At 43.8% G+C, this 15,806-nt stretch overlaps 1 protein-coding gene across 5 annotated transcripts in view; it reads right to left on the bottom strand.

Moving 5' to 3' along the window:
• Positions 1–14,276, bottom strand: part of LOC133343006 (kelch-like protein 5) — a 60,613-nt gene extending 46,337 nt beyond the window's left edge. The window contains exon 1 of one of the 5 annotated variants that reach the window (XM_061552431.1): positions 14,200–14,276. In XM_061552431.1, coding sequence (XP_061408415.1) covers positions 14,200–14,240 — 41 coding nt within the window. In that variant the 5' untranslated portion in view covers positions 14,241–14,276. Of the gene's footprint in view, positions 1–4,521; positions 4,951–11,733; positions 12,399–14,199 lie in introns of those variants that run through there. The other 4 variants (XM_061552427.1, XM_061552429.1, XM_061552426.1 and 1 more) reach the window with 4 other exon arrangements.
• Between the last annotated feature and the right edge of the window lie 1,530 nt (positions 14,277–15,806).

Here is a 15,806-nt window from a genome sequence, read left to right on the forward strand (position 1 = left end):
CAAACACGGTCTGCCAACAGACACGGATGAATCTCTGCAAGTGGAGAAAAGTGGATTTTGATTCGTCGTGTAAATTCAGGAGAACACAATTTGCGCCGAACGTCCATCGTGCATTGCTCGTGCAGGGCACTTCAACACTAGGGATGATAGCAGTGGGTCAAGACGAGTGGCAAGCCACAGGATAGAACACATCCGAGAGGACGGTGCAATGCAAAATCAGCTCCTCTTGCAGGTGCCAGTTGGTTTGTTACACAGGACTGAGGAGATGGCAACGACTTGGGAAGGAATGCATCCAGCAGTGGGTTGACAGATGACACGTCTTATCGTGCCATTTTTCAAATATGAAACCCGTTACTTAAAAAAGGTTCACATATAGGAGTGTTTCAATCTACTTATTCTACAGTATTTTAGAAAGTATTTACAAAACGCCAGTGTTCAGTCGCAAATGCCATGTTTCAAAATGTAATACCACTAAAGAGGCTGTGGCTAAAATATTACTTTGAAAAGCATTCGTAGAATAAGCAACTGTATTTAGTCTGAAGATTTAAATTTTTTAAATTATAACTTGGTGTGAAACATCATTTGTGCTGCAATTGATAAATGCAGTTCTTTGTAGCATAGACACTTGAATACAAGATGGAATACAGATTCGTTTTCATTTCATAAAAAATAAAGTATCGATGGATGTGCTGTTAATTGTATTTATGGCGGTGTAGTACTTCAAGGCCAAATGATGGGGGTCGATGCAACAATATTCTTTCCTTGCAGTAGCTATCAGACCACAGCATCGACCATATACCACAGGACGGTATATTACTCTAGACAGGTGGTGTTCCAAAGGACCCTGGGGTAACTCAATTAAACTTCTGCGGCATCTAACGGTTTGAACATTTTCCTGGGCAAAACGTGCTTCAGGAGCCAACTGTAAGCAATCAGTTTAAAAAAAAAAACTATTTGTGACCGAAACGTGAGTTGCATATGCAAGGAGACCTTTCAGGCGGGCAAACAGTCTCCGTTTAAGTTCACCCACCTGCCTCGACAGAATTGGCAGTGGAAGCACAACAATACCCCATGGACACGATGCTTCTTCGTGTAAAAGAGGTGCGGCCCTGCAAGCGATTGCTCAAGCCACTGCTGACGAAAGGCCCTCCCCACTTAGGAGGGAACTCGAGGGCACCCCCAACTGGATGGTCATTTTGGCCTACAATTCCACACTTAATTTCAAATGTAGTTAACATGCAAGGCTGTAACATCGTGTTTTTTGGTTAACTATAACCGTAAAGAATTAAGGGATTTTTTGGTGGCTGCTAAATTTAATTATACAAAAACACTAAATGCAAGATTTCTAATATGCTGCAGCTTAAAGGGTTTGAACATTTAATGTTTGCTTTTTCTATGCCAAATGATAAAAGTCAGTTAATTGTAAATTTTAGTGTTGTATACGAGACTTGTAACAACTCACCTCCCTCGTGATGCCATTCAGGAGATGAATGGTATTTATTTTTGTATAATGCTGCATTTCACACCCCTTGTGGCTGCAGAGGTCATGTGAGCAAATTGACAACTAAATTCAGTTATCATTACCAACCACACAATTCCAGAATGACCAGTCAGTCTAATACTAATCTACCCAAGCAGACTTACACTGCAGGGATTTTGATTTATTAAAAAAAAACAGATTTACATTTGGGTAGTAAAAATCAGTTTCTCATTACAACTATCGTTTTTACTCTAGTTTCTATCACTTCATTGCTGTACTTCATTTAATTTGCTTAGGTTTGATCATTTTGGCAAGCCAGGTCAGTCATGAAAATTAAGACTCCTGGTAATTTTGAGTTCTCACCTGAATAAAAACAACCAACTTGACTTCATGCATTATCCTGAGCATCAGTCATTGCGGCACCCTTCCTGGGTAGGGAAAGCCATCCACGGTGGCAGCCTTGACTACAGATATACCAAGAAAAAAATTAAGGTACAGTAAAGTCCCTGGGTTGCGGAAGGCCCGACTTTACAAACACGCTCCTATGAATCGTGTAAAAAAATCATTTTTGCGTTAGTTATACAAGCAGATAGTCCAGCGCGGTGAGGTTGTGGATGAATACGGAACGAGCTGCTCCACCAAAACGCCACCTTCACCGCACCTTACTAGGATTAAGGAAAATGCATTGTTACGCGATTCTTTTCATTTTGTAGCATTACGTAAATGGTTTTCTACGCTTATAACTATTTTCCATGGTTCTATTGCTAATTCCTCCTCATTTTAAGTTATTTCACGAGTTATTTACTGTATGTACTTAACACAATTACACTTCCATTGTTTATGATCTCAGCCAACAGCAATCTAAAGTCTAGGCCTGGCCTAATGCACAGTAAAAGACCATTTCAGAAGAGACCGCTTTCTGTTAACGATTAATATTTCAAATGTTTTGTGGTATTCATAAATAATTGGATACAGCCTTAGGTTTAATTATGGGTAGTTTTAGAGTAGATCGATTAAAATGAAAGAATCATAGGAAGTGCAGAGCATATGTACAGTGATACGATACAGTACCGAGAGAAAACGAACTAGGAACGTTGGGGAGGAAGCGTACAACCATTTCCGGCTATGGGATTTTATCTTGATTTTTGGGGAATTGTTTAGTTTCAAGATACAGAAAATTTCTGGGTAAGGACCGTTCTTGGTAACTGTGGACTGCCTGTAGTATATTGTACCTGGGAAGAGAGATTAATTACAATTTAGAGCTGGGATACGCGACCTGTTTAAGAAATTGATAACGCTACCATTTTTCCCATTCAATTACATGAAAATAAAAAGGTGAGCTTGAAAGCCAATTTTACACTAAAGTGGTTTAGTGTTCGTAGAAAATGCTTGCGTGATAACTTGTTTTAAACTTAAAATGTTTTTTTAAACTTACAAATATTTTACATAAAATGTTACAAAAAGCGAGTTAATTAGGAGCACAATAATTAACAAAGCTTGCTCATCTTTAATTTATTCAATCACCATTCAATGTTTATAAAGACCTCCACACCACCTTGGTCACCATCCTCAAGGTCCGGTGCAGACATGCCCGTCCATCGCACTCCTGCACAGTAACCGATCTCATTGCGTGAGCTCCACCGGTTGTCACTCTGGGCCAAGTGTCCCTCTTTGGCTGCGACTCGGTCACAAGTTATTGCCCATCGTCCCAGGTAAAGGAGGAGTCTTACCCAAAGCCCATATTTACTTTTCCTACTTGGTCAATATTCAAATGTCCGATTGTTTTTCTCCCAGTGAAATTCCAAGCATGCACCTCCCCCACATGATTTTTAGATGTTGTTCCATTACCTTTGTAAAAAAAAAAATGTTTTTAACGTTATTTGCAATGAACGTACGCAGTACTGTAATTACCCGCCTATTATTTTTGGTCAGTTATTCACATTAAATTTATGCAGCTCGCACAAAGCAAAATAGGCTTCCAGGGTCAGATATCAACATCAGGCCGCAATCTGGCAATATCCAAAAATTATATAATACTGTACCATATTTCCAAAAGCAGAAAAAGGGAATTGTTCACCTGGCATAGAAATTCACTCGTTTACACATTCTACAATGGCTGTATTCGAAATTGCAGCAAAAAGTAACAATGAAAATCTCGTAGTAACGTCACAGACATTGATGCCCACCGATTGTTATAAACAAAGGGGTGCATGCAGACCTCGCGGAGGGAGTGGGGGAAGAAATGTACCAGGGGAGCGTGTTAAAATGAGATTGCACCAAAATTGTAAAAGGTGTTTTTACAAGATGCCCCCACCCCGAGCCAACATGTATCTGGGGCCCCCAAAATGTCTCAAGGGCCAGGATGTACTGTACACCGTCTCACTGTACCACCCACATGCAAATAATATTAGAAAGGGAAGTCACAACACCATAAGACCAGATATTTCACAAAATGCAAATGCTAATTTTAAATGGATGTTCTGCAGATAATAGCTTATAAATCACTCGAGTTAGCTGTAGAATTTAAGAAAAATATCTCATCTCCTCTATATTGGTCACAAGATCAAATATTTGCAGGTCAATAATTTTTTAATTAATCGACAAAAACCCACCTAGAGAGCAGGTGGAATAGCTTTATCCCACCCCCCATACCCGTAGTGGTCAAAATCAGTGTCAGTCGGAGCATAAAAAGAACATACATTAAAACAGAGGTTGGCAAAGTCTGTTAGCACAGGAGCAGCACACAAAAAATTGGACACCAAAATGCCACGCGTATTGGCGCTGGCAATATCTTACGCAAGAGCCAATGTAAACACGGTGCACAAAAACACCCGCAGAAGCAATAAAGTCACAGTATTAGAGTGCTTAATCTAGCAAAGAAAATAATAAATCACAGCAGCTTCCGATATCATGCCTTTAATACACACTTAAACGCAAACAAGAGCGTACAACTCTACCAATAAAAAAAAACGCACGAGACAATAACATTTGCCATCTCACTGCCATTACAATTTTCAACAAAAAGGAAGCCACCGTCTTACCCACAATGAAAGCACGCTGGCCGAACAAGTGGAGAGTCTTCGTACAAAAAAAAACAAGAAAAAAAACCACCGCCGGTCATACAAAAAAGCGAGACTTTAGGGTGCAAGCATTAAAAAAAAATAACAGATTATCTCAGCCGTGCCGCCACAAATTGACCAGAAGAAAATGGCTTGTTCGCCCCGTAAGCTTCCCACGGCAAACAAAGAACGGGGTTGACGCTAGGAGCCCGTCGTCGTCGTCACAGGACTGAACGAGTTGAGCTGCAGGGGAAGATGCCCCCCCCACCCCACGCACTTTCACCAAAAAAATGTTAGCGCAGCCCAGAGCCCACCGACATAATGCCCACCCGACACCTTGACTGGCAGCTACATGCGCAAGGTGTTACGTGCGCGCACGCGCTTTACACGTGCGTACGTGTGTAATAGCGAACAGCAAAAGCACTCCACTCGCACGCTGCTCCTGCCGCTGACATGTAAAGGTTCGTACAGTATTGGGGAATGCCTACTGTACCTATGGGTTTAACCCTGTGAGTTCACGCCAGGCTTTGCTGGAGAGGGCAATGATGGCAGCAGTCGCTTAGTTATTTATTTGGCACGCCTCTTATTTCCTTTCTAATCACCCCCCCCCCCCCACGGGCTGTCAGCCTGTTTAATAATAATAAACTCCACGGATGGCAGCCAGAATACAGAAACAAGGACGATGCAGTTTTTCCTTCACCAAAATGCGAGAGAAAACAGGACCGTCCGTGTGGCTCAATGGCCTCCGGGTAACATTTGGCAAGTGGCACATCGTGACACAACAACGCTAGCGTCGTTTTGTGCACAACGCAAGTACCCATCGTACATCACGCATGGGTGGGACAGAAGAATAATAATACTTGAGATTGTCTGCAGGCAAAGACAAGGATGCTGGAGACTGGAACACGTACACAGGACTCCCAATAATTCATCAAGTCCTGAAATGTGCATAATTTGGGAATCTGCGGGAGCGGAGACTGAAAACAGATTTCTGAAACTCTTCCGGGACCAGCTCAACTTCTCCAATAATCCACACAGCGGATTAACAACTTGTGTGCCGCGCCAACCTCATCAACTGCATATATTTTGTGGATTAGAGTCGCGCGGAATATGGAATCCAAGATATGGTCCCCACTATACCACCAGATTATTCGGGTTGGATCTGCTGTACCTTCCAAGTGCAAAAAATAGAGCACAGCAGATAGCATTGCACATTGAATGTTTGCAATGTAGCTCCTATATTTCACGAAATGCAACATTTTGGCTTGATCAATATTTTACAGATGCAACTGTACTGGTCTTCATAAAAAATATATAGAATACATTGCTTAAGCAACCAAAATTAAACCTCTTTACACAGACATGAAAAATCTTTTTAAAACATCCATGCCAGGCAATGTTTTGTTAACCATTGACCAATACACAGAACAAAATAGACGAAACAGAAAATAAGTCTTCATTTATCCGTCGCTGCACACATTTTTTTTCCTTACACAACCAATTTGCCACAGCATTCTGGGAGTACATCATAACAGCAGCATCGATTCAGTACAAGCAAACTCTGGACCCCCGTTTTGGTAAAGTGTCTCGTTAGCAGATGCTTGCGTGAAATAATGCTGGTTACCTACCAAGTGTTATAACCAAGGATTCTCTCGATAAAGAGTACCCAGTCGACGCTAAATTATACAATACAAAAGCATAAACGTCGCTGTGCAGTATATAAATTATATAAGAAAACAAGGTTGGCCAATGGGTTGTGCAAGAGATACTTTTCACCAGCATCGATTCAAGCAAGCCTGGCTCTGCTTATGAGACACTGGTGGTTGAATCTGGTCCAGAGTTTGCTTGCTGAAATTATGCACTCCCAGAAGGCCATGTGGTCAATGAGTGATGCAAGATACTTAATTTGTGGAGATAGAGTTATGAAGACATTGTCTGCCATTTAAAATTCTAATAATTATTGGAATTCTGAAATTATTACAGTTATGCCATGCATATGCAAAAACAGATGATTCTGCCAGAAAATTTGGATTTCCTATCAAGGGGGCAACCCCCACGTGCAGTGTGGAATTACTACCTGCTATAAAAACATACGGATCAAACATTAAAAATAAAAAAGACCATGAAAGCTGAAGTGTGCAAGGAAACATTTAGACAAAAGGGGAGGAGCTTGTGACTTTAAAAAATACACCACGTTGGTTACAATGACTTAAACCAAGTAGGCTTGAGCATGGCACATCACTAGAATGGATGGCCAGTGGTCGAGGCGAATGAAGCGAGAGCCAAGGAGTAAACGCCTCCGATAAGCACGGTTGGCTACGTACGGTGCTAAAGTACATGCTGTACATGCTTTAGATACGCGCCTGAGGACGTCCACTGAAAAAGATGGATATACAAGAAGCGCCAGTGCAGGATCTAAAATGGAGTGCTACAAATTGCTAAAGTGAGGAATCGTGGCAACTTGGGAGGCCTTCATCCAACAGCAACTTGAGCAGTGAATCGCGATGACCGTCATGTTAGCTGTAGCCCAGAATGCCTAGCTAAAGAAGACATAGAGTTCTTATTGCAGTGCTCATGTACTTGAAAAATCTAAAAAAAGGTGTTAAGTATACAGTATAATTTACAATATGGACATGTCGGAGACTATAAAGATGAATGAAATAGTAAGAGTGGAGCAACGAGTTACATTTAATTGGCAAGGACAAAAAGGCAATGGAATAATTGCATTCCCACATCACTAATTAGGAGGCGAATGATTCTCACAGCCTCGCTGCAGATGAGCTGGGGGGAAAAAAAAGGGGGCCCCATTCTACTAATGGGCAACCCTTGTCACTCAGAACGCTACATGAGACAGCTGTAGTTATCAGCCTGAAATATTAATGTCCGAGCAGCACTGCTGTTCATCATCCTATTAATTAAGGACCTAGGTGTCAGTACCCAAGGTATGAAAATAGATCGCAACAACCGGTCAAGGGATGGTTGAATATATACTGTAGAGTATTCAAATTGGTATACTTTGGGGGGAAAAAAAAGGACTGCTAAGACACCATCCGCAATTATAAAATCGGTAGGTGACAACCTCCTTGTGTCGAATTCTACATAAAAGGAAAAGCATCAACATTACTAACAGATGCTATTTTGGGATGTTAGCATCATGGATAGAATGCATCAAGTATAGCAATACAAAATTAAGTTTAATGTGCATTTTTACCATCCCATCCCCATAACCTCTGCATGGGAACACACAAAAGTAATGCTTATTTATCGTCAAGTAATAAAAAAACACCGAAGGCCATCTCTGGCTCCGTTCAAATGCAAAAACAGTTATTTGTGCAAATCGGTCCTGGAGGAAATCCACAAAAGTTCAGCTCGAGGACAAACCCAAAAACAAACACTGCAGGACCAAAATACACCTCGACCATCTCCTCCTTGAAAAGCACACTTATCATTACAGGAAGTCAAACAATAACATGTTGTACCATACATCTATGCTCACCTGCAACCGGTATGGTCAAATGTTTAGGCGAAGGCTGCAAGGTGACAGAACGAGAAAGGACGGACGATGCTGTCAGCAACACGAGTGTGGGGTTAAAGCGACACTAAATCAGGTAACGGTGTTAATAATAATAACGATGAATGTGAAATTACGTAAGGGGGGAGGGGGGGGGGGAGACATAAATTGGGAACTTATTGTAATTATAGAAAAAAAAATCAGGACAATACAATCAGAAGCAGGGGTGGAGAAATAGGTAAATCATGACCTCTCAAAAAAGGAACAAGGGTCAAGCCAAATGTATGGTTTAGTTTAAAACTTCAATGTAAATTAAGCTAAATATGCACACTGAAAAAAAAAGGTTGAAACAATTACTTGAAGATCAAGTGAAAAAACATTCTTTATTGTACTGAAATACATTGGGTTATACAATTACAAAAATGTAGACAAAATAGTGAAACGTGACAACAGAATGACGTGAAAACAAACTTAGTTACAATGAATCAAAACGACACATTAAATTATACTGGTCTTAAAAAATGAATGGAAAATAGGTGGCATTTTGGCCAATGGGCCTTCATGGCACATAACAAATAACTTGTATTTAAGCAATAATTTGTGCCATAGTCAGACTATTGGTTACTTCCGGATAATAAATTATTACACATCCTTTCCTTGACCGTTTTCAAAACAGTTAAAATTTTCTAATTAGATCTTCCACACAGCTGGATAATGGCAATCACCTTTACATTATTGTGCAAAAGCACCGCAACAAAAATACAAAAAATCTTAAGTAAACAAAAACATAACATTACAACATGACCACGTGTTCGAACACAATTGTGTTGGCCTAAACGGGTACCCATTTAAGCAGACATACATATGCATAAATGACACATTTCCAAGCACACAATCACATCTCTTAACAAAATAGATTCTCCCTTACTGCACTGGCATGTCAGCTGGTTGAGGTTTGGTTTCTTCTACTAGGGGCGAGAGAAATTTAGATTGCTAAAAGGCAGCTAGTGGAACATCTACCAGCAATTCTCACCAAGCGGTGCTCAGACGACTGACATCAAGCATTGACTTCACCGACCATGGGATACGTCTGAAGTCTAGCCTGATCAAGAAATAAATTTAAGGCAATGCAATCGAGATCAATGCTGTAACAGCTATGCAGTACACGGCTAATAAACAGGAAAACAAAAAAAATCGGAGACGATTTCGCATCGCGCGGCAATTTAAGGTGTTGTATTTCAGAAGACATTTTTCATTTCCATTCCACATTAATTTACAAGTTAGCAAGAAAACCTCATGAGACAAACACCTGGCTGCTCGTGGAGGTGAGCAAAAACCTTGCACTATTTTAATCTTTCCAAGAACCATTGCAAAAAAAAAAATCACACCAAGCGCAGATTTCTATCCAGAGAAGACACAAAACGAGTGCACACGTGTCCTTCATTATGATCAGTAATTTAAAAACACGCAAAGCTGCAAACACGGCACCTATTACAATGCTTTGGTTGCGATGTCACAACGATTGTACCTCGGCAGTTGAAACATTGGGTGGGTCTATTTATTTAAAAAAAAATGGCATTTCACGCGCGGTGAGATGAAGTGTGGGTACCCTCACCTCTTCGAAAAGGCGTCTGGCCAGTGTGGATGAACAGGCCAAAATAACATCCAGGAGGGGTTCCAAAGAGCTCCCTCCAGTGGAGGTCCTTCTGCCAACAGTGGCTACAGCAAGCAGTTGCAGGGCTGCACCTTACAATTACCGCCTGGCTCGGTGCATTGTATCCCCCTCCCATTGCGAATGCAACCTCTGCCCCTTGATAATGAACAATGGATATTAATCAAATAAATAGACAAATAAACAAACCCCGCGATGTGCTTCATATTAGTAGACCTCTGGTCGTGTGTGTGTGTCATCTTCCAGGTGGAGACTTAATTGCAATTAAAGTAAATAATTTTCAATTCGAGCACAACTATTAGGCAGAAACTTCCACCTTGCCAAGCTGGAAGGGACGTCCGTTTTGGATCAAAAACAGACGCAAGACAATATTGAACACTGTATAAATACAAATGTCATGAATGCTTAGGATACATATTATAATGTACATTGTACATGCCCCCCCTTCCCACCCGTACACCGAGTGCGCTCCTGCCAGTGCCAGATGTGAAACGCCCAATAAAAATGTACGTACATATTGCATAAATATGCAATATATTGTACGCTCCGAAAAAAGAAACAAAAGTACTATACGCAGGGTGCATAAAAGCTGTAAATATTTCGTGCTTGCTGTTAGGGTCTACAAATAAAAATGCTGTAAATTTGTATCATTTTTAAATCCATCAACACCTCAAACCCTGATCACACCATCCATGGCTATCCAGCAGTCTAAAATTTGACACCTTTGTCAATAAAGATGTTATAAAACCACACAGCAGTGAGAGAATTAAGCAGCAGTAATGAAACAGTGCAAGAAACAAAACATCGGCGTATCCTCCTGGTAACGGTTTCTCGCAAACAATTTAATTTCACGCTGCAGTTGTGTACATCTGTTGTAATGTGCAAAGGTCAACCTTTGAAAATGCACTGCTTGTCACACAAGTTTAAATCAAATGTTCGCTGGAAATATTTAAACAAAAAGAAAAAAAATCTTTGTCCATGACCAAACCACAAATCACGCTCACCGGTGCCAAACCTTTTCAAACATGCTCCGGCTGACAAACGAACGTTATCGCCACCCAGTATTGGGCTGTGGATTGTGTGGCACCCTGGAAACAGGAGCAATGCGGTCGACTCGACATCCACCGTTGCCAGTAATTGGCTCCCCTGGGAGGGATGGAACTTGGACAGCAGCCAAAAAAAACCGGAAAGCAGCAGTAGCATCATCATCATCTCGCGAACAGCCGAGTCCGCGTGACGGCAAGCCTTTGGGCAGAGTGCATTTGCGAATAATAACGGCACACGAGCCCAAGAGCCATCGCCCGTGACATCAAAAACACGGGTGAGCTGCATGACAATACTGCGGGGCTTCGGTGTGCGGATCTGTCATCGTGCCCGAGAATTAAGGCTCAAAACTGGAGCAACAGGAAAGTATCTCAAAAACACCACGAGGGATGTGGCGTATATACACAGCATTACGATGGTGAATAGGTCCAATGCTGGGCACACCAAGTTGAGATTTAAAAAAAAAAACGTGAAAAACCACACGTACGCCCGCCACTGCATTAGTGCTTAAAAATACAATTAATTAGGTTCTGAATTTTTTTAAATAAATGACCACGTTGTACGAAATAAACATTCATATGAACATTATTTTTGTAGTTGAAAGTACATTTAATCAAGAATTCAGACCATGCAAAACAGAGAAGAATGTTGGCTGCCAATTGTTGTTCTGAGTTTACTGCATTAAGGAGAGGTAAGTCCAGCAGTTCACACCATGAACACAAGTTCAATGCCCAGCCACGGCTAACAAACCAACAGAGCAGTGAAGGCCAAACCCACATAACCAATATGGTGTGGCAAGTCCTTCACACAGCAGCGGCTTAACCATTATTTACAATTTTTATTGCACCACATTTCTCATTTACCAATCTGCTATCTTGAAGAAAATTACATCATGGATTGGCATCTCCACAAGCAGTACAAAGGGGATGGTAAGAATAATTGCACACAAACAGACTGGTCACCATACCTGTATAAAGATGGGAATCTTACATTAAAAAAAGGCTTCGTTGAAAAGGATCTTGAAAACAGCAGTAAAACAACGCGTTCTTAGTCGCATCAAGAAGACCACGTGTTCAATATGGTGTATAATAAGCTACAATCAATTTAATCACAACACGAGTATTCCTTGAAGCACACAATTTAGGAGTTGCACATTAGCAAACCCAGCAGAGATCCATGTTCATGTTTTGTACCACAGCTGCTCTTAAAATCCCAACAGAAATTATAATAAAGTCGTAAAGTCACACGTCCGCCCGACTGCCACCTGGTAGAAATATGGCACGTCACCCCCTCAGGCGTGGGCCCTTCGTAAACACAGCCGGTGCAGCCCCGCAGTGCCGTATGGCCACAGCTTCTTTGGAGTTTATATAAAAGAAAGCTACATGGATTGCATAAGAACATCACACCGTGGGTGCCAGCACTTAATTTAAACACAAGCTGGCCACTCTTTCACACACCGTGCCCCCCTTCTCTGTTCAACACCAAACCACCCCTTTGGGCAATAGTGAGAGGGGGAACATTTTAGTTCTGCCAATGAGAGTTGGTATTGAGACGCAGAGGATACAGTATTAACCACGTTTACTGGATATCTGTGGAAGAGCTTTATAGCTCATCGGATTCCTCCAACATATATATTCTGATTTGTCACCGTGCCATAACCATACAATGTGGGGGGGGGGGGGTTACACAGGGAGTGGGGAGTCTATTGGTCTATGGGTCTCGGTGCGAGTCTATGGGTCTCGGTGCGAGTCTATGGGTCTCGGTGCGAGTCTATGGGTCTCGGTGCGAGTCTATGGGTCTCGGTGCGAGTCTATGGGTCTCGGTGCGAGTCTATGGGTCTCGGTGCGAGTCTATGGGTCTCGGTGCGAGTCTATGGGTCTCGGTGCGAGTCTATGGGTCTCGGTGCGAGTCTATGGGTCTCGGTGCGAGTCTATGGGTCTCGGTGCGAGTCTATGGGTCTCGGTGCGAGTCTATGGGTCTCGGTGCGAGTCTATGGGTCTCGGTGCGAGTCTATGGGTCTCGGTGCGAGTCTATGGGTCTCGGTGCGAGTCTATGGGTCTCGGTGCCAGTCTATGGGTCTCGGTGCCAGTCTATGGGTCTCGGTGCCAGTCTATGGGTCTCGGTGCCAGTCTATGGGTCTCGGTGCGAGTCTATGGGTCTCGGTGCGAGTCTATGGGTCTCGGTGCGAGTCTATGGGTCTCGGTGCGAGTCTATGGGTCTCGGTGCGAGTCTATGGGTCTCGGTGCGAGTCTATGGGTCTCGGTGCGAGTCTATGGGTCTCGGTGCGAGTCTATGGGTCTCGGTGCGAGTCTATGGGTCTCGGTGCGAGTCTATGGGTCTCGGTGCGAGTCTATGGGTCTCGGTGCGAGTCTATGGGTCTCGGTGCGAGTCTATGGGTCTCGGTGCGAGTCTATGGGTCTCGGTGCGAGTCTATGGGTCTCGGTGCGAGTCTATGGGTCTCGGTGCGAGTCTATGGGTCTCGGTGCGAGTCTATGGGTCTCGGTGCGAGTCTATGGGTCTCGGTGCGAGTCTATGGGTCTCCGTGCGAGTCTATGGGTCTCCGTGCGAGTCTATGGGTCTCCGTGCGAGTCTATGGGTCTCCGTGCGAGTCTATGGGTCTCCGTGCGAGTCTATGGGTCTCCGTGCGAGTCTATGGGTCAGGGATCCAACGGGTTGCGGTCAGAGCGAGCGCCTCCGATTGGTTACGGCATCGCGTTTCAAGATTGGCGGTGGATTCTTTTATTTTAAAAAAATTGGGTGCGCAATTACAATTGCCGTCAATGGTTGATACGTCTGTGACAACCAATAAATAGTAATTGCAGTATATTTGCGCTATGAAGGGTCACGGCCCAAACCATCGCCTATTATAGCCATCCGCTTTAGGGCACCGTTATTTACAGTGTCGTGTTGCGTTATTAGTGCGCGTGGACACCACTGCCAAGCATCATCGGCAAATAAAGTCGGCAGTATTTCTGTACCGACAGGTACGCGACTTGCCCTGCGGAAGGCGTGGGAAGAAGCGTTCAGGGAGATACGGGACGAGACGCCACATGCCCAAGGGAACGGATATATACCCGGAGGCATACCCAGAGAAACGATGCAAACAAAAAACCGAAATGAGAGACCTGCACAAGAGGGGACAAGCCAAGGGGGGGGGGGGGGGGGGGACAGAACAATATCCATGCGGGACAACAACAAATAAATAAAACCCACTTCACCCGTAAACAATTCCGTGCAACACAAAGCTGCTGCGGCCACGGTGGCGCGCGCGGGTATAAGAGAGTGGTGGGTAATGAACACCAAAAGCAAGCGACTACCAACACCACCACCATCACCACGCAGCCAGTCCCTCGCACCAGCGACGGCGCCGAGCATGGACATGAAGCGAGGAGGACGAGGATGATGATGGCTGGTGGCACAGAGCGATGCTTACTTGCGCCGTCGCATGGTCGGGATGCCGGCGAAGCGCTGCATGAAAACAGAGGTCCGTTACTTCCGGGTTGCGAGCACGTGCTTCCGGGGTCAACTTGCCAGGGTCACGGGGCAAGCGCTTTTATTTATTTGAGTTGTCCCAAGTGACTCCCGGTGACAATTATACCTGCTGAGGATTATACGCCCATCCCCCTACTCACCCTTGAGATCATTTAACCCAGACGCACCCATTGAGATTCTGCCTGCTGATTATAACCCCCCATTGAGATCGTTTAACCCGGTCGCACCCATTGAGATCATTTAACCCGGTCGCACACATTGGCATTCTACCAGCTGATCATAACCCCCCCATTGAGATCATATGACCAGGTTATTCCCATCGAGATTCCACCCGCCGAGAACCCCCATTGAGATAATTTAACTCGGTCACATCCATTGAGATTCTCGCTTCTGATACCACCCATTGAGATGCTGACTTGGGATCATAACACCCAATGAGATACGATCTGCTGACATCTAATGCGATTGAATGTGCTTTAATTGGCAAGGTGGGGTCTTGTGTTATTTCATGTACAGTACAATAAACTAGGCTGGTTTCCGTCGGCTTTAATTACCTACTTCAACATTAATTCACAGCGTGGAGTTAACAGCGGGCAATTTTCAATTTGTGAGATTTTGAGACAATTGACATGCAACCATGGCCAATTAAACTTCGGCGGGAGGGGGGGGACTAGGGAAGGGTGAGAGGGGGCGGGCTGTGGGTGAGTTGGGGGGGGGTCCTTTGAGTTATTTGCGGCGTATTTGCGGTAGTTTGCAGTAATTAGTCAAACCGATCATCGTAAATATGTGTGTATGCAGTGGTTCTCAACCTCATTTGGTTACTTGTACCCCCTTGCTTAATTTCGTTTCAACCCGATAAGACCCCTTTGCCTGACCCAACATGATTCTGAAAAATAAATGTATGACTAAAAGAATCAATATTTTAACCCCTCGCAAGCGAATAAAACATTTCAAAGGACGCTCTTCATGCACGGCGTAATTTGTCTGCACTCGCTGGCTACCCTTGGAAACCACATTGTTTGCGATCAATGAGTTTGGAAAGGTATTTAATATCGTTCGAGGTGACCATATGGATTAACATTTTATCCGAGTTGTTTTATCTTGGCAGATTTTCATACGTGATTATTCACCAACGACTCTCACGCATGCAATAATTTAACAACATTAAACACATTCCTGCGGAGGGATGCTGATAGGAACGTTGGGTTGCTCGGTCAATGGCCAGGGTTAACGGCGGCAGTGGTGTATTCCGCAAATAGTGCCCGACTGTGAGGGCGGGCACAAGCCGGCGTGAATAGGTTAAACGTTGAGTTTTATAAGGGCACCACGGGGTGACCAGCCCCCCACCCCTCCCACCCCCACCCAGCCCCTCCCCACCCAGCCCCTCCCTTCTCGACGGACGGACGGACACAATAATCCCATGTGGGCTGGTGTAACCAGGATGTTCCTACCAGTATAAATCACATCATGTACCCCCTGGGACATTTCCACGTCCCCCAGGGGTCTGCGTACCCCCGATTGAGAACCACTGTATGTGGATCTTTGCCA

The sequence above is a fragment of the Lethenteron reissneri genome, chromosome 16 (genome assembly GCF_015708825.2).
Source record: "Lethenteron reissneri isolate LAM-NWPU_2019-01 chromosome 16, ASM1570882v1, whole genome shotgun sequence".
NCBI lineage: Eukaryota > Metazoa > Chordata > Hyperoartia > Petromyzontiformes > Petromyzontidae > Lethenteron > Lethenteron reissneri.